Raw genomic sequence first — 27,770 nt, 5'->3', positions numbered from 1 at the left:
ACAGTCTCATAATTTCTAGCCTAAATTTATTCATGGTCCATTTTTACCCATTTGTTCTTCTGTTAAACTGTCATTATATTCTTTTTCCCTCTTGGGTACTAACTTTGGGAGGCTGGCAAAGTACATTGGTATCTCTGACTTCAGATCAGTTAAATGATACAGGTTTTCATAACCTACTTCTGTAAGTTACATTTTCCATATCTATGACCACTGCATTAACAACTGCAAGTACTTACCTGTGTTTCTTGTCACAGCAGCTGTGCTACACAAACATTGCTAGGACACTTCACATTAGATTGTGACATTTTTGTTCATATTTTTTTTCCATATTTTTCACATGGCCTCTGTTCTATTTAGAACATATTTATATTTAACTACAGAAGTCAAGCTGTATATTATCTTCCTGAAGAGATCAGCCTGTATAGCTAGCTTAACACTCATTCAGTGAAAAGCCTCTTACTTCTTAAATTTTGCTTTTTATACCATGAAATAAAACTCAGCAAGCGCTAATTACATTCTCTGTCATCCAAGGTCTTTTAATAAGGTTTACTACCTATTTAAAACTAATTTATTTTGATGTAAAACAAGTCAGTCTCAGAGTTATGAACAGTATAGCAGTAATATAAATTTATCATGTAAACTGGATGTGAGAAGGGTGTCACCATATCCAAGGACAGAAAACTATCGAGAGAATGTATTTCTTATTTTAGTAAAGCAAGGGAAAATAATATAGATATACATAAATGCATGTATCCATGTATTTCTACATACGGTGTTCACTAGCAATGCAGTTAAAAAAAAAAAGACACAATATTGTCCCATTTTAGACTGACTGAAATGGTGATATCTGGGAAATTAACATTTTGCATGTTTTCAAATTATATCACCTACCATTTTTATATATATAAGACTTTTCAAGAGACTAGCCATAGGTTACCAACCACAGCTTAGAAACTAACATAAAATGAGGCATCACAATTTTCTCAAAAAAGAGAAAATACCCATAAGAAGAACAGAAACCTGAAAAAAAAATTGTAACTTTTCAGTAAGATTAGCTTGCTTCAAGTACAAATAATTGAAAACTATTTGTTTTCAAAGGTAATGGAAAGAGAAAACACACATTTATAACTGACTAGCAATAGTGACAACTTTACAAATGGTTTCAACCACCATTGAGAAAGCCAGTTCAGAAGAAATCACAGAGTGAAAAGAAGATAATCCGATTTATACAGATATGTTTGTGTATATATAAATCTAAATACAAGTACATACGTGCACAAACACACAGAAGCTCCATTATATTATTTTCCTTAATTAACTTCCAACTAAAAATCTCATTCTAAGGTGATTTTCATTTACTGTGTAATTTGATAATAAAAGGGAAATGTAAATATAGATAAAAATTATTGAAACAGGGAATTAAAATTTGAATCTTGTGTGCTGTGCTTCATAGACCAAAAACCTTCATCATCTGTCTTCCCTAATTACACAAGATGTATTGTGTCTTAAAATGGGATACAGTCAAGTAGTGACAAGTAATTAACAACATGGACATCAAATTATTACGATCAGTTGATGTACAGAAAACTTGTACTTGAGTTACATTACACAAGAGACTAACAAGAGAAACTAGTGTAGCCTACCTTACTCACAACATAAACTTGTATTTTTCCCTTCTTATTTAAATTTAAAATGGACCAAAACATAATATCTATTTCCAGTTCTGGCATCTACCACACTGAATATTTGCAGCAGATTTTTTAACAGTTATATTTTAATAAAAGCATTGGGTTTAGCTTAGCGATGTCTTAACAGAAATTACTTAAAACATCTGCCGTATTTCCTGGATATATTCCTCCTGGTACTGCACAAGTCATATTTGGTAAGTCATTTGGACATCTAGGTGTTTTCGATATAAACATTAAAAGCTTTCCATCTTGCTTGAATATTTCTCTTCCTATTTATTAATTTTCTTAAGTAAATGAAGATAAAGTGGAATGTTACTGTTTACTTTTAATTCAAATGGTGAATAAGAATGATTATGATTAGCATTCAAATTCGTGTTATCATGAAGGGAATAAAAGGACTTACATAGATATCTAACTTTTATATTATTTTCCCTGACATTTTTAATGGGATTAATACAATACTTCATATATTGGATAGAATAGGTTTCCTCACATATATTCAAAGCTTTAAAGCTAAGTTCTGTTATAATACTCATACAGAAAGGACATGATAGGACAATATGTTTTCTTATTTGTTAAGCACTGGGAGGAGAATACAGTAAAAATATTCAGGGCTGTCCAGATAAGTGCACAGTGAATCACATGTAGATGTTAGATAGGAATGGTATAAATGTAACACAAGTAATATTTTCTAAGCAAAGCTCAAACTCTTCTATTTTCTTGCTCTTAAGTATGACTATTTTCTGAAGGCCTGTAAATATCATGATTTGAAAATAATGGTTGTTTTTTATTTGTATGTTTGTTTTCCAAGGTAATGTGTCCCATGTTTATTGTATATAGATCAAACCATGTCTTCAGATGAATTATTTCAAAATAAATAAATGCACACAGTAATACCAATAATTTTCCTTTGGTAACGGTAAAAGTCTAGACCTTGATCAATGCCACCTCTTTTCAAAAGAAATACACAAGTATTTTGCCAAGAGAGCTATCCAGAAATTGGTCATAATGAACAATGCTAAAGTATTTTTAACAGTATTTTCCTAACAGCCTACGCTGATTCATTTCTTGGAAAGAGACTGATGGTTTGACAAAGGTCATAGGTTTTATTTTTAATTCTTTGAAGAAGACTTAATTTTATGGTTGTATAACTTCTATTAATTAGTGGCACTGCTGTCTTGAAAACTGTAAAGTAATTCAAGTACTCTATAAATTCAAGTAGTTTTCACAACAGTGAAAGGATGAAAGGTAATGGATGTAACTGGATGATGTGAAGTTCTCAGGAGATATTAAGAATATTATGTGGCCAAACAGTGGCACAGTTTTCTCAGAGAAATGGGATCTCCCTCTTTATAGATAAAATTCAGTTGTGTAGGATCCTCAGCAACCTGGCCTAACATCCAGACTGGACCACTTTTTGGGATACAGGATTGGACTAGATGACATTCTATGATTCCTTACAGCTGTAACTGTTCTATGGTTCTGAAAATAATTTCCTTAACTATTTCTCTTTAAAGATCAGAAATAGTTTTTACTATCCTCAAACATCAGAGGGCTCTAATTTTTATTATTTTTTTTCAGAAATGCTTTGTTATACTTCTGTACATATAAAACTGTGTTTGCATATGTATGTATATATACACACACACAGAATACATAGGTGTATGGATGAATAATATGCATGCCTTATGTATATAGATACAAATTAAAATCAAAACTAAGGAAATTACCTATGAAATTATTCATGGGTATCAATTATTCAAATATGAATGAATTATATATCCTGTCATAATCACCCCCTCAAGCCAGTCTTTAGGGAAGGAAACAGTTTGCTAATTTTAAAACCATCATTCTCAGTATTGTCTAATTGTTCCTGTAGATAATGAAGTGTGACTACTATAAGCTTTTTGTGATGCTTATCTATGTAAATCCAAACACCTCATGAAAAAAATTAGTTTACACTCCTTCAAAGAACAGAATGGCAGGCAACATGATCTTCTACTTTGAGAAAGAAATAGTTTTAAGTCGTCTAAATTTCTTCCTTTTCTACACCCTTCTTCAAAACACACTCATGAGTTGTCATGATCTGCTTGCACAATTATTATGGTCTGCATATCACTACGTGATGCAATTATCAAAAAAAGATGCAGTTATCAATAAGCGCAACCAAGAAAGAACTCCGCTCTTCAGAAACTGTCAAGAGTAATGTATTGAATGAGCAGGAACAGTGACCAATGTGTTAATTAGTGGCACAATTAATACAAACCCATACTTGCAGTTTATGCAAAGAACAGCCCATTTAGCAAATGCCCTCTTTTCCCTAGGGGTGCAAAGACTCTGGGTTTGATTTAAGAACATTCCACCAGAGAAGAAATTCAGCAGTGAAATTAAAATGAGTTCAACCATGAATTGATTAAATTTACTAGAATAACTGTACTCAATCCTACCTTTAGAGCATATTTATTCAATGGACAATTGCCATTTAGCAATGTGCTCTAGAGAAAAAAAAAATATCTAATTTACTTAATTAATTGCATGCTAGTTCATCATCTTGAGGATGAAATTTATCACAATATGTTTATTTCACAGCATAGCACAGTATTCATAGGGAGTATGTTAATACTGTTTGCTTTAGATGGTTACCATGTAGTGCCTATCACCACTCGGCAAAACATAGTCCCCTTGACTGTGAGCTGTGGGAACCATGCAATTCTTCGTTCCTAGAACCTGGATGAGAAGCAGAATCCTTTAGGAAACAGGCTTGCTGAACTACAGCATGCCATTTTCAGGGAAGTGATTAGTTGGTCCCCTTTCTACCACAACTAATTTTGGCTATCATTATGCACTGACAAGTTCAACATATTGAAATATAAAAATCAAAGCATTTGCTAAATAAATAAGCTGAAGACTAAGAAAACCCCTGCCATTTTTTAAAGAAAGAGACAGTGAAAACAAACATACTTCCACATATGGCAAATCACACACGATTCAGTGAGCTTTCTCATTAGTCTTCATTCAAATTCAGTTTTTTCCTTTCTGAGTGTCCCAAGACACTAAGGACTTTTTAGAAAAATATACAATCGTGTGCACTATGTAGCTCATAAGAGTTCACTAGATATTTTTGTACCATACTTGAAAGAAAAATAAAATATTTTGAGCAGAAATTATCTCAAATATATAACCTAATAATCATTACAATCTACTTTCTTAATATTACATATAATTTATATCACCCTAAGCGGGAAAATGGATTAAAATGAACAATTCAGATAAGAAGAGATGACTGAAACTATTAGATATTTTTTTCAGACAGATTTCTTTAAATGATATTGGAGATACCAAAATATATGACATGTAAATCAATACCATTTTTGTCTGTTTTTACTTTCATACGCTTAATCATAATATATAATGTGGCCCGAATCAATTCCTACAGTGACTGTGGTGTGGAGGGTGTGGAGAGTGTCAAGTTCTGTTAACAAGCTAGGAACACAGTGATCAACATGGAATGGGATAAAATGTAGGTTTTGAGTCAGGTATAAATAAACTGCATCTGATGTTTTGTATGTCAATACACCTGTGTCCATAGGTGGTACCCAAACACAAATATTTGTAGCTTGTAGTAAGTGTTTTACAAGCAGATATACATTAACCTTACATTCCTTGAGCTAATTGGTAATCATTTAGTTCACAGTAACATATATTCAGATACAGATATCTTCAATAATCCACTAATTTAAAGATTTATATATTATTATCTACTTTTGTTACCAAATACCTTGTCACACAGAGATATATAACACTGATTTCCTCTAACTCTTCTTTTTTTCCTAAAAATAGAGATTTTACAAACTCCAACATTTAACTTATTTTGACTAATAGTAATTTGGCAAAATATATGTATTTTAAGTTACACTATATTTAATCCGTTCATCCTTACCATCACAAGTTGGGAGCGGGTGACTCCACCAATGATTTTTTTCACACAGCAAAGGCTCCTCATGACTCAACCTATAACCTGGATCACAACTAAATGAGACAGTGGAACCTATAGAGAAGTCATGTCCATAACGACGTCCATGCACTGGTATGCCAGGATCCAAGCAAGAGTAAGTATTAACAGTTACACCTAGATTAAAAACAAAAAAACAAAACACATCAAAATAAACAAAGAGTTACATAAACACCCTATAGATTATTATTATTATTATCATCATCATCATCATCATCAGTAATTCACTGGGGGGGGGGCAGGGAAGCTTCATTATCACACATTTTCAGTGAATTATCCTTGGACTAAGTTTCTCTGTCTTACCATTATCAGATGTTATGGATAATAAGTTGCATCCTGCCACTGCTGCAGAGAAAAACATAACATAATTTACAGGATATTTAGTCTGGTCCTATGTCAGTAACATTTTCATCCTCAGTAATTTTGTCCCTGATACTGATGTTGAAAAGCTTTAATGATCACTCAAAAATCTGATTTCCAGACTTCATTTTTTTTCCTGATCAAACTTCTTTATCCTAGCTAAAATGTCTTCTATCTCTTTTAATATTTACCCTTGAAATATTTACATAGATCAATTAGTTACATAAATAATTCTCATACCTAATGGTACGTGAAATATTGAGAAGTTAACAGAATAGCAGAAAAAGAGGAGTAAAGAGAAGCTGATGATAAAGAGAATTTTAATGTCTGCTAAAAAATTAAATCTTTTAAATAATTGCCCAGTGTGTTTAACTGCATTAGAAAAGAATCAGGGATAAACAAAGAAAGAAACAAAAAACTCCAGGAATATTAGCAAATTATAAGATAGCGAATCAGAAGTATTTGGTGTAAGTTTTTTCATGGGTGTTATTCCTTTTATTCCCACACAAGAGCCATAAAATATCCTTCCTTACAAAGAAATTCAGTGTGTAATAAAATAATTAGCACAGAAAATAAGAACATATAAAAGACTTCAGCTTTCAATCGGATAAAGAGAGGAATGCTGAATAGGGTACCATAAGGGAAATCAGAATTGGGTTGTACTGTATAATATAAGATGATGAACAAGGAAGAATTAAAGAAAAATAAAATTAATACTAGATGTCAGTATATAAACAGAGGATGTTAAGCAGAAAACAAACTACTGAAAATGGTTTATTTTGTGTAAAAATGTTAAAGATGCGTATTCTCAATGATCTCTGATAGCATAAATGTAATTGTCATTCTTCACTAATGTAAAAAGGACTGTGGTGTGGTGACCAATTTTAGAAAAAAAGAGATATTATAATAAAATAGAAGAATTAATTTATAATGAAAATTCAGATTTTCTTTCCAACTTTATTTAATAGAAACAGTTTGATATAAGCATATTTGTACTAAGAGCAGCTTTCCTCTTTTTGCTTTTCACATTCCCAAAGGGTAATTTCTACCATTTAATATTATTCATTTAGCCAATAATTTTAAGCATTTAGTGGTCTCTGCTGGCAATGTTAATCTAGTTTTCTTGATGTATAAGGACTGCTATCCTTCAACCTTCAGAATGGATGAAAACTTAAACTCATCACTTCTTCTCAATGCAGATGATGATACAAATGGAAGTATGCTGGTGAAGGCTAGGGCAGTAAACTGTTCTGGAATCATAATACATTTTTTTGTCATAAACAGGCCAAACTTGACATTCACTGGAGTTTAAATCAGCCCAATTTTGATCTGGCAAAGTCACCTCCACATATATTGTATTTAATATCCTTATTATGAGCGGTCAAAAATAGTGATAATGGCCAACAATAATGTAAAAATATAATGAACATCTGAAAATTGCTTGGTGGAAGTTCCAACAAGTAGAAGTATGAAACTGAAATGGATACATAACAGTGTGTTCATGATCTTCACTAAACAAATTAGACAGTGATTACAGAAAAATATTATTTCACGTGAAAATATGACGTACTACAACAAAAGGTTTATTTAGGAACAGAAAAGGTAAATGTTACGATAATACATCAATTTATATGAATTTTAACAATTTATAAAGTATGAAATCCTAAAAATACTTTCTGCAGTGTAATTTATATGACTAATAAGGGAAAAAGAATATGTCCTTATGTCAGAACAAATCACACATACAGGCTTTTATATCCCTAAAAAATCCATAATCCAGCAATTCAAAGCTTGATTTTCAGCTTACTAGTGTAAAATGCATTTCCCATTTCCATTCAGTTAGAGCTGCAGGTACATCAGTCAGAACAGTAACTCAGTTATTTTTTCAGATTTTCATAATCTTCCTGATGTGATACAGCTTTACACATACAAAAATGTATCGTGCAACATAATAAAAAAAACATAAAAGCAACATCCAGAAGAAAGGCATTTGCTTCCCATTCCCATCTTCTGATTCTTAAAGCATGGAGTACAACAATGACATCAAATTGTAAGTGAAATTACTGGTCATGCCTTTTGCAGTTTAACATCACTAAACCTTTCTCAGTTTGAGAAATAATAAGAATTTACCAAAGACAACACCTGTGCATCTTTATGTATTTATTGATAGGATAAGTGCTGGTGAGGAAATCAAATAATACAACTGAGAATTACTTACTTTCATAGTGAATCTTGAATCCATTGTTAGAACGACTGTTGTCAGTTGTAAAGAGAAGATAAATGAAATTGCTACTGCTAAACAGGAATTGTGGGACCTGTGTACCATTGTAAGATCCCAGAAGTGGAGATAATAAATTTGGGCCATCATGAACTTCCAAAACATCATAATTGAGTTCTGTCTGAAATCTGGAATTGAGGAAACACACAGAGACACAAATATAAGCAGCAGCTAAAACAAATTCAATAACCCCATACAAAGTAAGCCATATTTTAAAAATATGCTCTTTTCCTGATATTATTATTTTAATTATTTCTCCACACCTCCAATTTACAGCATGAATAGAATAGTATTAATTATCCTTTATAATTAATACAATAATCAAATTTCAGGTTAGTACCTTAGTAAAATAAAGAAGTTTAAATTCCTTGAGCTTGTTTGTATTGCAGAAAACAAAAGCCAGAAACACAGTTTGTTAGCAAAGATTAATATTACTTGCATACACTATTTTACAGCAAAAAAATATTTTTCTTTTTGGAAAAATTAAGTAAATTATATAGAGGATATTTTAATACATTATTTTATTATATACATTCCATTTGGCACAAATATCATGAAGATACTTTGTATTATCAAAGAATCATACCCTGAGCATCCAACCTTAAAATCATCTATAAGCAGGGATAGAATTACTTAAATCTGCTCTGAGACTCCAGTGGCTTTTTGCCAGTTGGGGCTCAGTCCAAAGTTGTGGCAGAAGTTATGGGGGGGAAAATTAAAATCCTATTTAGAAAGCACTATAAAGCAAAATGGGTGTTTAGAGACAGCATGTGTGCTGTCTCTTTCAAGGAAAAGCTGTGACAGTGCTGTTAGCTATCTCCTTGCTCGTCTTGTGTTAGGTGGTATCAACAATCCCAACACCTGTCTGCTATTTTGACAGTAGTTTCTCTCTTTCTTGCTGTGACAGACCGTACATCAATCATACGGCTTTAATGGACTCTCTGACAGATTACTGAAAAACTCTTTCAGAATTGAAAAGAAACAATTAACAGCAGGATCCTACAAGGACCCTTCAGATATTCTTAATTTTCTCTCTGATTCACTTAGATGCCTAATTCAGCTTTGTGAAAGGTATTCAAAGAACTGCATGACTAACAGAAATTTACTGAGGAACTCTGTATTGCAGTATTTATGTCCCAAGAGTCTGCACCCAAAGATCTAAAGGAATCTGGTGAAAGATGAGAAGCCAAATTAAACCTCCAAACCCTGTGCTTTCTTTTATCCACGTCCCATTCATATGAAATAACATAGAAAAGAGCACAGAAATAAAGTAATAGGGAGTTACAGAAACAAAGAAGGAGAAAGGAAAATTTCTTTTTTTCCCACCTGAACTCACAATGACATTTTACTAAAAAGCTGCTAGGTAGTAACTTGCTTTTTCCAGTACTTTGTTTTCCCACTAATTCATATAAAACAGAAGCAATCTTGGAACCAATCACTTAGTCTTGCTCTGCTTTCTTAGTTCCTTTATCAAAAGCATAATTGAGACAGAAAGTGTAAAGAGGCATTGACCTCATAGATACAAAACAACTATCAGGCCAGTCAAGACATGACGAAACTGAGTCTTCAAGGACATTACAGAAATCCTCTCGTAAGTACTTGTTGCTCAATGACTACATACAACATCACAAACAGCTAAAAAATAAGATGAAAAAAATGTGTAAGCACCCAAGAAAAAAATGTAAGCACACGTTTTTAGTGAGGTAAACGGAAAGAAATTTGAAGAGGCAATTATATGCAATGCATTTGCTTAGCTCTTTGGCTCAGAAAAGTGAGCAATTAAAATTTAATTTATAAGGGTGATGTTTATATGATTTTTTTCCTTGGATACCTTTCCTCTGGATGCTCAGTTTATCTGATACATTTACATATCACCTAGTTATTCCCTGATGTCAGAAAACAGTAGGGATTTATAGGAAACTGAATAAAAAATAATTTGTGTTCATGTAAGACCACTCCAGTGTTCCTTCCTACTTAACTGGTCACTATTCTCAAATTAACCTGGATGGCTTCACTGTTATGTGAAGTGTATTCTTATGGACGACTCACAAAAATTTGTTCAAGCAGAAAGGAGTGAAACAAGCTTGAACACAGGAGGTGACACACTTTTTTAATCTTATTTGAACAGAAAAAGCTGCTTTAATATTTACAACATGCATCTTTGTTTCTAAGAGACTGCTGCACAGTGCATACTCATTAGTCAAATGTGACTAGTACTCCAATCAGTAGTTTGCTGATTAACATCCCTAGCATTTAAATACTCATAATTAGGCCTCATGATAAACACTTCATTACAATGAAGAATGGCACTTGCATTTCTCACTTCTATCATTTCAATTCAGCATAACAAGCTACTGATTCAAAACAATGATCCAACAGATTATCTATCATAGCTATGCCTGTACAACAGGAGTAAACTCCTTAAGGTATACATGCATGATCATAAAACAAAATATGAAAAAGTTATTATGACACCTCTGAAAAGGCAAAAATTAATAGTTATAATTATTTGCCTTGTCTGTAGATCACTTTCTTTCCACCTACATGTCTGGCTCCATGACACAGGAACACTTCAGCATACAGTCATAGAACGCCGTACGTGGCACATATGCAATCGTGTAAGACAGAAACCATAGGAAAATGGGAGATTAAAAAGAATTAAACTACTGTCCAAGTGATAAACTGATGTAATGGTAAAGGTACCACTCTGTGGGAAGTATGTATGGGTAAGAACTCTTCTCTTCCTCTTAAAAAATCCAGAAAGAAAGGATGTAAAGATTTTAGACATAATATAAATGTTTTGCCCTGGCTGAGAAATTAAAGATCTTTCCAGTAACTACATCTATTGTGCAAGTCTTACTGTTGGCACCAAGAAAGGCTAGAGAAAGAATCTTTATTTTTCAAGAACTGGGCAAAATACAACCTTCTAAAAAAAAATCATATAGGAAAGTCATTTAGCTATAGTTTTAAAAGCACATATTTCAACAAAATTACCCTTCTGCCTTAAAGTCCAGCTGAAGATTTGCAAGCAGAAAGAGCAGAACAAGGACAGTCAGGTTAGAACAAGTCTTTAGAAGAAGCCAAAATAACAAATGCCTCAGAAATTAAATTTAAATTATGTGAAAAATAATAAAGTCTAAGTAAAAAACCTAACTTCAGTGCTTTCCAAAATGTTTTCTTTTGGTACGCTATAAAGATTATTACATAACCCAAACAATCAAATAAACTTTTTCTTTCTACCCAAACATGTAATTTTATATCTAAGTGCATTTTTGTGAACATACATAGATGTATTTTTACACGTACTCCTGCATAGAAACACATAAGCATACACGCACTTATATGTATGTAAGGCCTCTCTGGGCTGCTGCAACTGAGCAATATGCATATCAGTACAATTTATGGCAAGTGACAAAAGTGTTCAAAAATGAGCAGTAATGCAAAAACAAGTGTCATAATGTCATAATGAGATTATCTTATAAAGAAGATAGAAGTGCTCTGTGATATAAAGAGACCACACCTTGTTCTTACTGCTCATATCTACAAGAGTAATAGAGGTTGTGCAATTTTATGACAAAAGGTTAACACATTAGAAACAAAAAGTTACACAGGAGACTCAGATTTCATGAAACTCAGGTGCAAAGGAGGAAAAAAACAGCTAGTACAGAAATTTGCAGATAAAAAGACAAATGTTTTTCACTTTGAAATGACTGTCCCCATCAAATGTGCAGTTGAAAATGATCAATTAAAAAACTGAAATTATATTTTTATTTTAAAAAACTTGAGTTAATGAAAGTTCCAAAATTTTTATTTTTTATTTGATTTACAGGACATTGAAGAACACTGATTTTTTTTTTCTAATTTTGAACAAATATGAGTTTGACTGGTTTCTGCAAGAGGGAGTTATTCACTTCTCTTTTGTATTTTAATAAGTAAAAATTTAGTAAACCTACATTTTAAGCTAATATACAGTACTAGTAACTTTGGAAGACTATCTTTCATTTGAGATTAAAGATTGAAAATACCTTTGAAGTGTCCATATCACCTGTCCTTCGATTCTATAGATCGTCTTGTGAACAGTTTGTTATAGGTGTATGTTATAGTACTAGAGAAGTTTTTACAAATCTTATTACAATGAGAAATTTTGATAGAAGATGGTAATTTTCATACCCTGCTAATAATTTCTGAATTGTATTAAAATGAAGCGATATTGTCTCTTTTATGTTGAGTGTGACCAAGCGTAGTCAATGCTGCATAAATAGCAACTGAAAAGTACTTGCATGATATTTGCGCACTATAACTTTGATCATCAAAGGCCCTTTTTTACCAGATCATTATCTAACCTTTTAATATTTACTACTAAAAAGAATCTGAAACATCCTTGAATATATGTAGAATACATCGCATTTTTTTAATTACATTTTTTGTTATGCTTTCCTATAAACACATTTAAATGAATGCCCATGTCTTGCTACGATGAGAAAGTCCTCCAGTACATTTCAATCCCTGGAATCAGGAAGGGACCTAAGTAACAGGCAGTAATATAGGAAAAGCAGAATGCTGCAGTAATTTGGGGAAACGGGAATTCCACCCTGACAGCAAACAGTCCTTTCTCAAAAAGGTCAGCTGTTTTGATAATTATTCAAAGTAGATAAATTTAGTTCAGTTTTCATGGTTGATTTGGATTTTCAGAGTTGAAGATTTCATGGGTTTGAGAGAAAAAAATACTTCAAAATTCATCATAGCAATACAGTTACAAGCAATGAAACATTAGCATGAAACATGCTAATCTTTAAACACTGATAAAATGTTTAACTGGGCCAGACAGGGTTAAATATATGCAAAAGGGTAGGAATTTCAAAAACTTTTCAGTGCATCAAAGTAGAAATTATACTGAAGATAAAATTTATTCTCTGAAGGTAGTAAGATGTTTTGGAAAATGCTACCTGCTAATACAATTACTTGGGCTTAGATATAGTGCAAATTAATGTTATGGCAGAGCTAATAAAACTCCTGCTTCTGGGTAAAACCTGGAAAATATTAAATAAGAGAAACATAAGCCGAGACCTTTCAAATGTAATTTTGATAGAGTGTCCTGGTTCAGCTTCTATCACCCACTCACAATTCAAGGAATCTTTATAATACCCTGGCCAGCCTGGAGAGAGGATTACTCCACTTGGAGATGAAAAATGCCCACCACATGGAGCTAAAAATGAAACAAAGAGAAAGGTATAATAACACAGACTTATTATATGTAATTCATATTTATCACTTTCAATACAGGACATCTATAATGAACAAATTTAAAAAATCTAGTTGCAGGAGGATGCAACAAGGCTTCAAAGCTGACAAATACTGTGGGGTTCAGAATTAAATGGAGACAACTGAATTATGTACAATAAACTGTTTGATAATTTCTGACAAAGCTTTTTTACTGTATTCTTACAGGTATAATCTATTTTCCTATAATAAAGAACATACAGCAAAACACAGTGTTTAAAAAGCGTCATTACCTTCGCTTTTAATTGTGAACACAGAGATTTGAAAAACTTGCAAAAGTTTCAGTTGAGTATCAAGCTAGAAACTAGTGATTATGTTTTTTAACTTTGACATGAACCCAGTCATACCACAAACATTTCGCTTGTCATGTTGGCAGTTCAAATTCCTCATTCATGAAAAGACATACTTACCATTCGTACAAGATCAGTTGATATTTTTGAAGCACGTGAGAAATATAGATTAAATACTGTAATATACACATCTGCAAGAAGAATTACTAGAAATAACACGTACTTTTTCTCTCAGAGATATTGAGCAAATATAAGCTGAAAAAAGTGTTAAAAGATAATTGAAACTGAAGCTGTTGGTAATCACGTTTAAAATTTTTCAATGGTTTACTGACACTTTAATTACAGGAATAATCTCTCCAGCTGTAGGTATTACAAAGATGATGAGCATTTTTTTTAATAACAATTCCTCTTAAATAGTTGAAGAGAATCTTGTGCAGAATGAGGGAACTTTGCATTAGCTGATCAATGTCAAGACAGTCATAGAGCAAAACAGAGATTCTGAGAAGTACTAATCATGTTTGACGTGCTGATTTTCGCTATGGAGAGTGCTAGTCTATCCCATAGATGGTATAATCTCACAGGTAGGAAGAGTAAGAACTGTAAAACCAATACTGCTAAAGGACAGATCTTTTAGCTTTAAGTCTTGTGAAGCTCTGTGCAGATTTTAATTTCATGCATGAATGCAAACCCATTACATCTAATGGATCTACATGTGTATGTAATGACAAGTGCATGTGTCGTCAGACTTTTATGACATCATCTTCTCCTCAGAACTATGGACGGGTGAGGAAAAGACCATGGGAATGCTTGGCATGGTTTTGTTTGTTTATTTTCAGTAGGAGATTGATATTCCCTCAATAGAGAAATTAATTAACAGAGTTATCTTGCATTCTAGACATCTAAGAAATGCAGTAATTTGATTGCTAGAAGTATTAACATTTTCAAAATGGGTAACAAGTGATAATGCTTTTCTAGCAATTTAAAATATCTAGGACATCTTATGAACTGAATGCATATTCATTGTTGTAAACTGAAGATATATTGCTCAGCACAAGCGCAAATACCTCAAAAGACCATGTCTATGTAGCTTTCTATATATTTTTATGCATATATATGAAAACACTAAACATATCTATATAGACAAATATACAAAAGTCTCCTTGATACACAGGAGACAAGACAGAAAAGTAACTTATCTCTGAATAAATTTTCCTCTAGAAAACTAAGATAAGTTTTTCTTGAGTTACAATCTTACATATCAAATAACTAATTTCAACTATCTATTCCTGGGGGGGGGGGGGGGGGGGCGAGGAACCAACACAAAATACTTGACTCTAAACCAAACTTCTTAAATCATGGAAGTGCTTGCAAATTGCTGTTCTTTAGTGAATCCAGCCACTTCAGTAAAAACTGTCGCAAGTAGGGACATTTAGTAAATTGGGGGTTTAAGCTATTATTTTATTTATTTATTTAAACTAAAATGGATTATGTAGAATCTTAAGTATTGAAAAGAGACTTGGGAATAATGCTATTAAAAAAGATTTTTCACAGTTGCTCTCCTTTGCATGAGTAAGCATTAATTGTGACCTTATAAATAGACCTAACCGGGCATTCTCTGCTGAAAATACATAAGGACCTGATAAGGTATTACATCCTATTGTAGGGAAAAAGAAAGTCTAGAAAAATAGGACAGTATGAGTTGACTTTCACTAGGATACCATAACACAATAGCATAAACTTGTAAAGCCTTATTTAGCATACCAGATTATAATTTAGAACCTGTGTAATAAAAACTATGTTATTTATTTTCTGCAACAAATACATTTTCTGTGACCATCAACAAAGCAACATTTAAAAGAGGAAAGCATTACACAAAACATTCTCAAACTGGTGACCAAAGTTGCAAATGATGAGCAGCCTATAATTAATTTATTTATTAGGAATTGCTCATTGTTTTATGGAAGATGAAACTGCAAAACGTATTAGCCACTCAAATCAAATTTGACGTTTAAATTAATTTTTCTGTCATAAAATGGTTTTGATCATACCTATAAATATGTCCTCAATGTCAGGCAAAGAAGAAAACAAGCAACATACATTTCAGTGCCTTACACAGGCAGGCAGAAGCAAAATTCATTGCTTCTTCACAGTATAAGCCATGAAGAAGTGGATAGCACCTTTTGTAGACAGTGTTAAATCATACAAAACAGACAGTAAAATTGAACCATTTACATCGCTCTCTTTTCCATTACCATCTGTTGTGCGGTACAGATGTGCACTGATGCAACCTGGGTGAGAAAGATTCATTTGTCAAGAGTTAACAACAGTATCAAACACTGGACATCCCTTATTCTAGACAAAGTCCTAATAAAGCTACCCATTTTTCCTCCGTTGTATAAATAAGAATTGAACTTACTAGATAAGTAGATGTTCCCGATCCAGCTTAAGAATAATCAAGCCATAGTTTTATATCTCACTATATCCCCTCGTAGAGGAGGATATGGTTTTCAGAAGACTCAAAACAATTACTTACTCTTTTTTAGCTATATTTTCACAAAATGTCAAAAATCTGGCCATACTAATTCCACACCTGAAGGGAGGGCACTGTACTCTGTAGAACAGAACTTTTTAATACAACTGAGAAGAAAAGGTATCAACAAGTAGATTCTAAGCTGCAAACTCCAGTAGAAAGTGTCACAATGAATGCCTTGGGGTTGAATGAAGAGACCAGGGTTAAACCAAGGATGTTTGTCACATCTAATCTTATCTCTTGCATGTGGGCATGTGCCAAGAGTGGGATTTCTTCATTTGTACAAATAGAGAAGAACATGAACTTCAGTGTCTCTGTGTATGTGCATATATACATATAAACTTTATTATAAATAATAATGAAGTAACCATATGGTAACTTATAGACACTAGGAAAACACAATGTCTCTAGTTAGAAGTGTGCTTAAATACTTCGTTGGTTCTAATGAATCTTGGTGTAAATACATTACCCTATAAAACTATAAATGCATGACAGAACTATTGTTATCATGAGCTTCTTTGCTTAATTGCTAATTAAGGATTTGATCCAGCCCAAATTAGATTTGGTGAACTTCGCAGGATCTGAAGCCTCAGGGACAAAACACATTTTCTAAAGGAAAATCTTACAGGGTTGGTTTTCCTTTTTTTCTTTTACATACTTGTTTCTTTTTAGTTTTATGACAGTTTTCTAAACAAATTCACCAAATGACCCTGTATTTCACAAAGCCTCAAAATTCACACACAGCTGACAGAATCAAGCTGGAAATTTTCCCCTGGATTACATTTTGTAAACTGAAGGATGAGCTTTCATTGTTTCTTTGCCAGGCTGTCCGGGGTTCGTCTGTGATAGAATTTATTTTCTTCCTAGTAGCTGGTGCAGTGCTGTGTTTTGGATTTGGTGTGAGAACCATGTTGATAGCACACTGATGGGTTTGGTTGTGCTAGGTGGTATTTATATCGGATCAAGGACTTCTCAATTTCTTGGGCCCTGCCAGTGAGAGGTCTGGAGGGGCATGGTAGATTCGGGGAACACAGCCAGGACAGCTGATCTGGGCTGGCCAAGGCGATATTCCATACCACATAACATCATGCTGAGTATGTATAAGCTGGAGGAAGAAGAAGAAAGGGGGCGTTCAGCGTTATGGTGTCTGTCTTCCCAAGTAACTGTTACGCGGGATGGAGCCCAACTTTTCTGGCCCTTTACCAAAACACTTCAATACTTACTTCCAAAGCAAAAGACATCTGTCAGGAGACCTTCTGAAGATGATGAGAGATGAATGGATTGAAAGCATTCCTGCAGAGAGATCCTGGGGGTGTCAGTGGATGAACAATTGGACACAAGCTGGCCATGTGTGCTTGCAGCCAAGAAAGCAAATCATACCCTGGGCTGCGCAAAAGGAAGCATGGCCGGCAGTTCGAGGAAGGTGATTTTCCCCCTCTGTTTTGCTCTTGTGAGAGCCCACTTGGAGTACTGCATTCAGCTGTGGGGTCCTCAGCACAAGGACATGGACCTGTTAGAGCAAGTTAGGAGGGCCACAAAAACGATCAGAGGGATGGAACACCTATCCTATGAAGAAAGGCTAAGAAATTTGTGGTTGTTCAGCCCAGAGAAAAGCAAGCTACAGGGGGACCTTATTATGGCCTTTCAATATTTAAAGAGGGCTTAAAAGAAAGACAGACTTTTCATCAAGGCCTGTAGTGCTAGGACAAAGGATAACAGCTTTAAATGGAAAGAGTGTAGATTTATATTGGATATAAGGAAGAATTTTTTATGATGAGGTTGGTGAGACACTGGAACAGGTGACCTAAAGGATTTTGGATGCCCCATCACTGGAAGTGTTCAATGTCAAGCTGCACAGGGCTTTGAAGAATCTGATTTAGTGGAAGGTATCCCTGCTCATGGTGAGGGGACTGGACTAGATGACCTTTAAAGGTCCCTTCCAACCCAAACCATTCTATGAACACATAAAGTTACTGCTGGAAAGATGGAGTCACGCAAATTACTACTGCATATAGATTTAATACAGACTTGATCCAGTTTCCAGTGAAGACAAGGGACAGCCTTCAACTGATTTCATAATGAATTGGTCAGAAACTCAGGACTTTGCCTACTGGGAGTGGGAGGGAGGATAGAAAAATAATTCTGCTCCACTAGCAGAATTTATTTAGGAGTTTACCTAAACAAGCACATGACCTGATCTATGAATACACAGCCAGCTTTTGAACATCACCAAGGAAGGACACTTCACAAGCTCCATGGGCAACCTATGTTAGTGCTTGGTCACCCACACAGTAAAAAAGCTTTTCCTGATGCTCAGATGGAACCTCCTGTATTTCAGTTTGTTACTATTGCTTCTGTCCCTGTAACTGGACACCACTGAAAAGAGTCTCTCTGGCTCCACTTCCTTTGCACCCTCTCTTCAGGTATTAAAATACATTTATAAGATCCCCCACTGAGCCATCTCTTCTCCAAACTAAACAGTCCCACCTCTCTCAGTCTTTCCTCAGAGGAGAGATGCTCGAAATGTTAATATTTTTTGTGGCCCTTCACTGAACTTTCTTTTGTATGTCTAAGCCTTTTTTGCCCTGAGGAGTCGAGGACTGGACAGAAACTCCAGGTGTGGCCTCACCAGTACTCTGGGTACAGGGGAAAGATCAGATCCCTCAGCCTGCATCCCATGATGTCGTAAGCCCTCTTTGCAGCAAGGGCACATGTTTAACTTCGTGTCCATCAGGATCCCCAGGGCCTTTTCTGCAAAGCTGCTTTCCAGCTGGGTGTCCCCCACCATGTATCAGTACATAGCCTTGCTCCTTCCCAGGTGCAGGGCTCTGCACCTCCCCTTGTTAAACTTCCTGAGGTTCCTATTAGCCTATTTCTCTAACCTGATAAGGCTCCTCTGGATGGCAGCACAACCCTCTGGCATATCAGCCACTACTCCCAGTTTTGCGTTGTGGCAAACTTGCTGAGTATAGTCTACCCATTCACCAATATAACTATTTATGAATGCAATTATCAGAAAATGATGAACTTTTTCAATTACTAACATCATGTAATTATCCATTTAGACAGACAGCAGAAGCATCTTACTTTGCAGGAAGAGAAAGCTGCACCATAAGTTTTCACAATACCACTGTTCCAGTGGACATTACGCATACAAGGCTACACAAGGAAAATAAATAAGCTACATTGTGTATCAAAAAAAGTTGGAAAGGCCTTACTGTACTGTTGACAGGCACATGTCTCTACTAAAACCAGTGTGAAAAATACAATGTTTTCTCTCAATGCCATTGCTATTCCTTAAATTTATCTCTTTTTCTTTTTTTTTTTTTTTCCCTTCATCCAATATAGTTTGTAAAGCATTTTGGTTGCTCATTTTGACAAGTAGCACAGTATATAACATTGTCTATACCATTTTGGACCTCTCCATTACAAAAATATATTAATTTTTCTCTCTTTAACACATATTCAAAGTGAAGATCATGAATTATCATACATTTGTCTGATCTTCACTTTTCTCAGTGGATTATCAAGTTCCTATGATAAAATGATGAACAGTTGTAAAGTAGTAGTTTGTATTTTTAAGGACATAATAGCCCATCTTTCTCCTACTGTGTAGGAAAAAAAGGGTTTCTAAAAGTTATATAAAGTTCAGAATTCAATATGTTGCAAATATTTCTAAATATACAGATTCAGACTTTTTTTCCCCCTCAGTGATGGTTTTAAAATAGCGATTTGCTCACCTTTTTATTTAAAAGTCCCTTTTTCATACTACCTTCAGCAAACAATACCACTAAAACAATAAGATATTTAAACTCATATTCACCTCAGCAACAAAAAGGTTAACTCTCTAGCATTTATCATCCCTACATTTTATTGTATATAACCACTTATACATATTCATAATACATATGGAGCCTATAAACTACAAAATACATCAAGAATAGGAATACCAGATGGCCTTATTCTAAGCCAGTATGGTACCATATTTGGAATACAGTATTGTGAAACTCATACAAAGCTACATTTTCTCATAAAATTTACATGAAACTATCAAAGATTATCTCTGGAATACAAAAAATGTAACTAACTGCAAAAAAACTTCTATTAATATTATATTAAAAATAATGCCTGTTATAAGATTGCATAACTTAGAAGTAATTTCTATTTGTGTTTGGGATCTGACAACAATATAGTGTTGTGCTGTTGGTTTGGGGTTTTTTAAATGAACATCCTTCTTACCCTTCCCCTGATTATGGTTCTTCCTGATGCCTACAGTGCAAGATCTTTTTATTTGACTTTCATCATCACGTGCTGTTTTCCTAGACCAATCAGTCCTTCCCTTCAGAACATCTGGGTGACTGGGCTTACCTTAAAGTGCCTTGTTTTTCAGAAAACAAAACTCTTCAGTCATGTTACCTAAGAATTGTTTCCCTGACCTTTTTTATATTGATTTTCAACCCCTGTTCTTTCTTTCAGTTCTATTTGATGGTTACTTGGCAGATTCATACCCCTTGTTAGTGTGTTACAGACAAAACAGTAGAAATATAACATAACTAGAGGTTGCCATCAAGCAAAATCTCTTTGACAAGCTCAGGTCTATGCCAAATACTGAAAGACAATCTTAGCCTGATCTAAGAATTCTCACAAAGTTATTTCTATTCATTTCTTTGTATAGTAAGGTGCAGGGGTTGAGGCAGGAAATTTCTGTATGTGAGTATGAAGAAATCTTTGAGGATGACAGGCTAATCACTGAACATCTTGTAGATTCATAGCTTTAGACCCTTTTTTCAAGAGCTTATCACCCATGTAACAGAACAGCAGGATATTAGGCGTTACAGGAGTTATGCAGGACGAAGGTTAGAGCTGCAGCACAGGCATAACAGCATAGTATTACCAGAGATTATGGGAAAGTCTACTATATAACCCTCACACAAAAAGGATGAAAGGCATAATAACAGGAATCCCGAATTCAAAAACATCAGGGAACAGTGAAAGTAGGGCTTCCTGCCACCCCCACCCCCCACCCCCCACCCCGAGTTAGTGCCTTCAAAGACAGAGCATCATCCAACTCCACCCGAATAAGGTGAGGAGGACTGGACTGTGACAGCAAAAGGGTCTGGTGACAGCTAAGTGAGCATCAGATGAATGCAATTTGATGAGCATGAGCACCCTGAGATCAGCAGAGAACATGGCTGGAGACCAGCACTCTGGTGGCATTGCTGAGGCAGGGATCAACACCCCCAGGCTGAGCTGAAATGGGATCCTGTGCCATGGGCAGGGCTGGAAGGAAGCCCCAGCAGAGCCTGGTCAGGATGGCCCTCAAAAATGAGTATGCTGACCTTATCCATCCACATCACATTTATTATTAAACTGGTCTCTCCTATATATTGTAATAGTTGACATCTCTGCAGTGGAAGGAAAACTGCACAGCAGTCACATTCAGTGGCTCATAAGTCAGTGTGTGGAGTTTGTGTCTTTGACTTGATAAATATGACAATGAAATTATGAGGTGTGTGTAAGGCAAGTAAATATCACCTTATATGGAATGATGTGTTACAGGCAAATGTGTACATAGTCAATAAAAATTCTGAACATCCCAGCAGACTAAATTATTAGATTAAAAATATTTTCATTTGTCTACAAATCTTATGTTAAATTAAAAAAATATATCTAATTCTACAGTTGATAAACACATCTAATTTAAATACACCAGTGGCCCAATCTCTAGGATTCCAATATATGTTTCATCAGACCACTTATTGATCAGACTGTTTTCTGCACGGACAGGTATTTTACAATATTCCAATTAATCTGAATTATTAATGTAACATTGAAAATGCAACTCTATATTTTTTTTAAGCAATGTTATACATGAACCTTAAAATAAAGCAAGGACATTACAGCATATACTAATCTTGTCTAGGGAAACTGACCCACCTTATAGCTATGAAATGATAACTTATCAGAAGAGTAAACTGGATGCACAGTTTGTTATAAGTAGTCACAGTCATGTATTAAAATCAAGCAAATTTTGTTAGGAAGGCAGTTACATAGTGAAAATAAGAGCTAAGCTTTTATTTAAAATAAAAACTAGCAAACTATAAATCAGAGATTATATCATTATTAAATCATATATTTTTTAAAAAAAGAAAACATTGCCAGCAACTAATTCTTCTTTTTTTTTTTTCCTTTTTGGTGAAGCAATCTTAAAAAAGACAATTAAGCAAAAATTATATTTTCCTATCTATTAGTATAAACAAGTCAAAGGAAATAAGCATAACACTGTGCTTTAGTGGTTGTGATGTATGGAAGTATTTAATTTCTATAAATATGAAGATCAATTGCCACAAGAACCTTCCCCAGCCTAGGTGTCACTGTGGACAGAGGAAACGTAAGCAATGCACCAGATTGCTAAAACCTTTCAAATAGTTTTAAATATCATAGCTTAAGATCTGAAAAGAGATCAACATCTTCATTTTGATCCAATATTGTGCCAAAAATATCACTTAACACTCAAATTTAAATTGTTCATCTGTCTGAAGTAGGAAGTTAATAGCTGTACTTTGAAGAAAACCTTCTATATGGAACTGCGTGAAAATAATTTAAAAAACACAACACAAAATAAAACAAAACAAAAATCACAGGTTCTTGACTGCTCTAAGAACTTTCAGTGACAAGCTGAACAAGAGCCTTAATGAGATTTAAAATCAAAGTTGAAGAACAGAAACCTTCAATATGCTAAAATAAGGTTCAATGAAAACAGAAGGTTTTTCTTATGTTCTTCTTCCCTGCTATTTCATTCTCCCAGATATTAACAAGGCCAGTCATGATACTGATTGGAATGGAATTCAAAAATGCAGAGATGAGTATTAGTGGTGCATTGCTAGCACTGAAGCTCATTGCTTTAAACAGATTCTCAAATTGGACAAATACATGCTTTAAAAAGAATTTTAAAAAAAGACAGGATTGATCCTTTCAAAGACAAAATGTCTTTGGGAAATTGTAGTTCCACCAGTGCCAATTGAGAGCTATCTGAAAGTATGAACAGAGTAAACTATTCCCATTCCAGTCCTAATAGGTTTCTCAGATGAGCCTTCACTGTTACAGAGGTTATATAGCAGTGCTCACATTACTGATGTTTATGACAATTTTTTATGCGTTTTTCTTCTGTTTTTATAACTGCTATGAGAAAAAGCTGCTCCTGCAAACAGGTTTATGAAAAAAGCTTATGCCTCACTAGACTCCTTTATTAAGGACTAGGTTTTACAGGAGTTATGCACAATCCCTTTGCAAAAATCTGAACTTCATTTGGTGACCACTTACAAGACATTACAGGAAGATTTCCTGGATCAGAAAGAAATATTACACATACCTCCACACTTAGGAATCGGTCCACTCCACATTACTTTTCCATCCATTAACATGCAAGTAATCGTTTCAGTTCCTTGTGTTTTAATAAATCCTTCCTCACATATAACAGAAATTGAGCTCCCCAGTTGAAAGTTGTCTCCAAAACGCCGAGCATTGATTGGCACTCCAGGATCAGGGCACTCATTATGCCCAAATGCTTTATAAAAGAAAAAAGAAGGGGTGGGGGGAAATAGTGTGTTAACTCTTGCAAGTAAGATGACATTCTTCGGATTTTATTCTGCTAGTAAGAAAATACAAAACATATTAGGAAACAATAAGAAACAAAAGCTTGACTAACAGCAGAACATGTGAACTAGTATAAAATTTGCTTAAAATATAATAAAGTACACCTGCATGAATCTTAGAATGGATGTTACTGCTGGCAGATTTCAGTGATGGCTAAGTTCTCCTTTCCAACAGCCCATCTTATCCAATGTTACAATGGGCCAGAAGCATCCATCAGAAGGGCTGGGCAAGCATCTATGATATAACAACTTAATCACCTTCTGTATTTTCAATTCACCGTCACAACCATTCAAGCCATACTGACCTCAGCATTCCTGGTATTGCCATAGCCTATTTTGTTTCCTGTACTGAAAGCCAGTGAACAGCTATAAAAGGGGTGATGCTGGTAAAGAAACAAAACCCCTGAAACTTTAACCATATTGTTATGTTTAAGGTCAAAGAAATTACTAGTATGTATAAATCCTTCCAGAATTTCAAGTTTATCTATGGGCAAATTAAACAAATTGTATTTTCCTTGTACATATATAGATACTATAACAAAGATAGTCCATGTCTTCTACCACAGAATATAGCTTACACTGGGAGAACAAAGAAGCTCATCTTCCACCAGAAGTGAGCAAAGTCATATTTTATAGCAAAATCATTAGAAGATATGTATTAATTAGTCAGTATATTTTGATTTTTTATTTATTAAGAAGAAAATTGCACATAAATGTTAGAATTTTTAAAATTTTGAATTTTCAGAGAAAAAAAGTATTACAAGCACAATATCCACCACCCTCATATAGGATGACTGCAAATTATATCTTCATTAATAGATTTACATATGGAGACATCAGAAAGGACTATGTCCTAAAAAAGTAATTTCCACAATATTTTTCTATAGTTTTACTAATATTTCTGCTAGATAAAACATATCCAAGGTCATCCATAAATTTTTCAACATCTAATATTTCATTAACTTAGCAGAAAGACTTCTCAGCTGTTGTCTTACAGAAATATTAAGAATCATAATAACAGACTAGAGAAAGCATTCATTGGCATTTTGACTTAGGAAATGCCACATATAATGAAAATGAAAATAGTGGGTTTTTTTGAAGAGTTGTCTATCATTTGAGGATAGCATTAAAAAAATGAAACAATCCCCATACTTCTTCATAGGGCTTACAAAACTTTCATAGGGGTTACAAAAATTTTTTCAATACTTTATGCACAGTCACCACTTTTAGCAAGTGGATTGACTGCATGTAGATAAACTTTGACTTCAGGTATAGCTTGGTTGTGTGTGACACCAGTTTATTTAGGCTGTAAAATCAACCCATCACTCTATATTTCAGCTCAGGAACTTGGAGTTGTGGCTGCTCCTGCTATGGAAGCGACTGTACTGTATAGGATGGCTATGGGAGGCAAAAGAGTGAAAGACAACTCTTCCCAACAACGGCAGTCACTTTCTTAGCCTAGCCTAGCTGCAGTTACATTATCTGATGAGTAAAATTCAGTCTGGCTATACTTCAGAAAAGTTTCATAGTGGAGCTGTAATATTATATACAAACCTTCCTAAAAATATTAATATTTTAACCATCATCAATAATTCAAGAAACCATTGAAAAGTTCCTTATGCAATACTATATGTAAAGAGGAGATCCAATCTTCCTGGCATATATACTCATCAACTATCATGATTGCACAGCTACTTTAAGTAGTATTTGGAAAAAAGCCAGGCAGCATAATATTAGCACAGGGTGATGCTGAAGAGCTTTTAGTTCTAATATTAACTGAGAAGGATGTTAAAACCTGCATTTTGCATTAAAAAAAAAAATGTGAAGGGGAGGAACTGCAGAGATCTCAAGAGATAGAAAGCAGGAACGAAGCTAACCATAACTCATCTGGTCTGGTCTGCTTTGAGAAGTCCTTGGAAATAGTGCCAGAAAAGAGTGGCCCACTAGCATGATTGTTTTGGTAGATTGCCCTATCAAGAGTTTTAGCTGATAAGTCTAGCAATAGCTTTGGAGTAAATGTAACCATTTCAGAGGAAAATATCACAGAAGAAACAAAAGTTAAGATAATTTCAAATAGTAAAGAGATACTTCATTAAAAAAAAAAATATCTTGAAAAATTGTTCTAAGCCAGGTAAACAACTCTCAGGTTATTCAGTACCATCACATGTAAACTCATACTGCTGTGTAGTACATAACAGTTTGAAGAATTCTATCCTGGGAAGTACTGAGACTGAGAAGCGTACCAGAAGGGAGCACCAGCAAAAATGTGCTGTGATGGACATACCCTATCACAGCAATAAGACAGACTAAGGCAGTCTTTGGATATAAAACCAGCATCTAGGATTCTCAGTGTCTTGGTCTACGGAGCTAAAAATCACTCGAGTCATTTGGCTGATGTCAGAGTCCCACAGTTTGACTTTTGGCATGCTGCCATGTAGTCCATAGGTTTGTAACAAACTATTATGGAAAGATTACTTCTGTAATTTATCAGATTGCAGCTGTCCTTACTGAAGAAAGATTAAGACATATTTTCTGGGGTTATTTTTGCTTTTGTAAGTAGATTTTAACTACAGAGTTTAACAAATTCATACACACCTCCATCTTAAACATAGCCATAAAAAGAAATAAAAATAAATGTGTTAAGCTACTCAAATATAGGAAAGACTTCCTTAAAATAATTATTTTCAGAGCGGGTGGGCTTCATTATGCAACTGGTAAAAGTTAGTATTCCATTGTTACTTCTTTAAAAAAGTAAATCTGTAATGTTTGGTATTATTAGTGCATACATTAAGTGACTGTTAATTAAAAGATATCATAAACAGACTAGCACATGCCCAAAGACACCGGCAAATTTTTAAAAAGTCTAGAATTTTTTCTGATAACTATATTTATATGGTACTGAAATATTAAAACTAATGTCTTGACAATGTTTGATTAATTGTAATTAAAATTAAATTAAATAAAAAAATCCTAAATATCAGGATTATTCCATACTAATCATCTGTATCTTTAATTTTGACTTTAAATCCTACTTTAATTAACCTGTATTTAGTTCTATTTCTGCAAAATGTAATGACTTGAGAATATCCATTGAAAGGCCTAATTTTTATCCAATAAGACTGCCTTAGACTCTCCAACAATAACTTTTTTCTCATCACTAGATTTAGCACACCACAATGAAACCTTAAAGTAGTAAAAAGAACTCTTATAAATGTTAAAAGGACTAGAAACAGAAGAAAGCATAGAGCAAATGTTACAATTTCTGTTAAGAAACATGGATTCAGTATCCCATTTTCATTATAACTGATTTTATATTTCAATAGCACTGAATAACCCCAGACTTTCCAGTATTTAGTTATGGTACTAAGTTACCTATCTACAGCTCAAAGTTTAGTTTGCAGTGGTGACCGGTAGCTATAAAAAAACCACAAGAAAACACCACATTTTCTTCATGCTTACATACTACATTTGTGAGAAACTGCCTGGGGATGAAGCAGCTAAGGTAGAGGCCTGGGAGCTGAAATATAAGACAATATCGGGGAAAAGAAAACTTATTTACACAGGAATCTGGCGTCAGCTTCTCTCTCTCCTTTTCAGATAGCAAGATTTAAGCTAAGTCTAAAGAAATACTTCTCTGAAAGACTGACAAAGTAAACCAAAATAAAACAGAGAGAAAA

At 34.1% G+C, this 27,770-nt stretch overlaps 1 protein-coding gene across 3 annotated transcripts in view; it reads right to left on the bottom strand.

The window, feature by feature from the left end:
• CSMD3 (CUB and Sushi multiple domains 3) overlaps nucleotides 1-27,770 on the bottom strand; it is a 726,530-nt gene that overhangs the window by 282,405 nt on the left and 416,355 nt on the right. For all 3 annotated transcript variants that reach the window (XM_055706136.1, XM_055706138.1, XM_055706139.1), the window contains 4 exons: nucleotides 23,811-24,005; nucleotides 13,406-13,544; nucleotides 8,279-8,466; nucleotides 5,629-5,817 (listed from right to left, as the gene is read on the bottom strand). In XM_055706136.1, coding sequence (XP_055562111.1) covers nucleotides 5,629-5,817; nucleotides 8,279-8,466; nucleotides 13,406-13,544; nucleotides 23,811-24,005 — 711 coding nt within the window. The remainder of the gene's footprint in view (nucleotides 1-5,628; nucleotides 5,818-8,278; nucleotides 8,467-13,405; nucleotides 13,545-23,810; nucleotides 24,006-27,770) is intronic.

This window comes from Falco cherrug, chromosome 3 (genome assembly GCF_023634085.1).
Source record: "Falco cherrug isolate bFalChe1 chromosome 3, bFalChe1.pri, whole genome shotgun sequence".
Classification (NCBI taxonomy): Eukaryota; Metazoa; Chordata; class Aves; order Falconiformes; family Falconidae; genus Falco; species Falco cherrug.
Note: the sequence above shows the minus strand (reverse complement) of the source record. Positions and strands in the feature narration are given on the sequence as shown.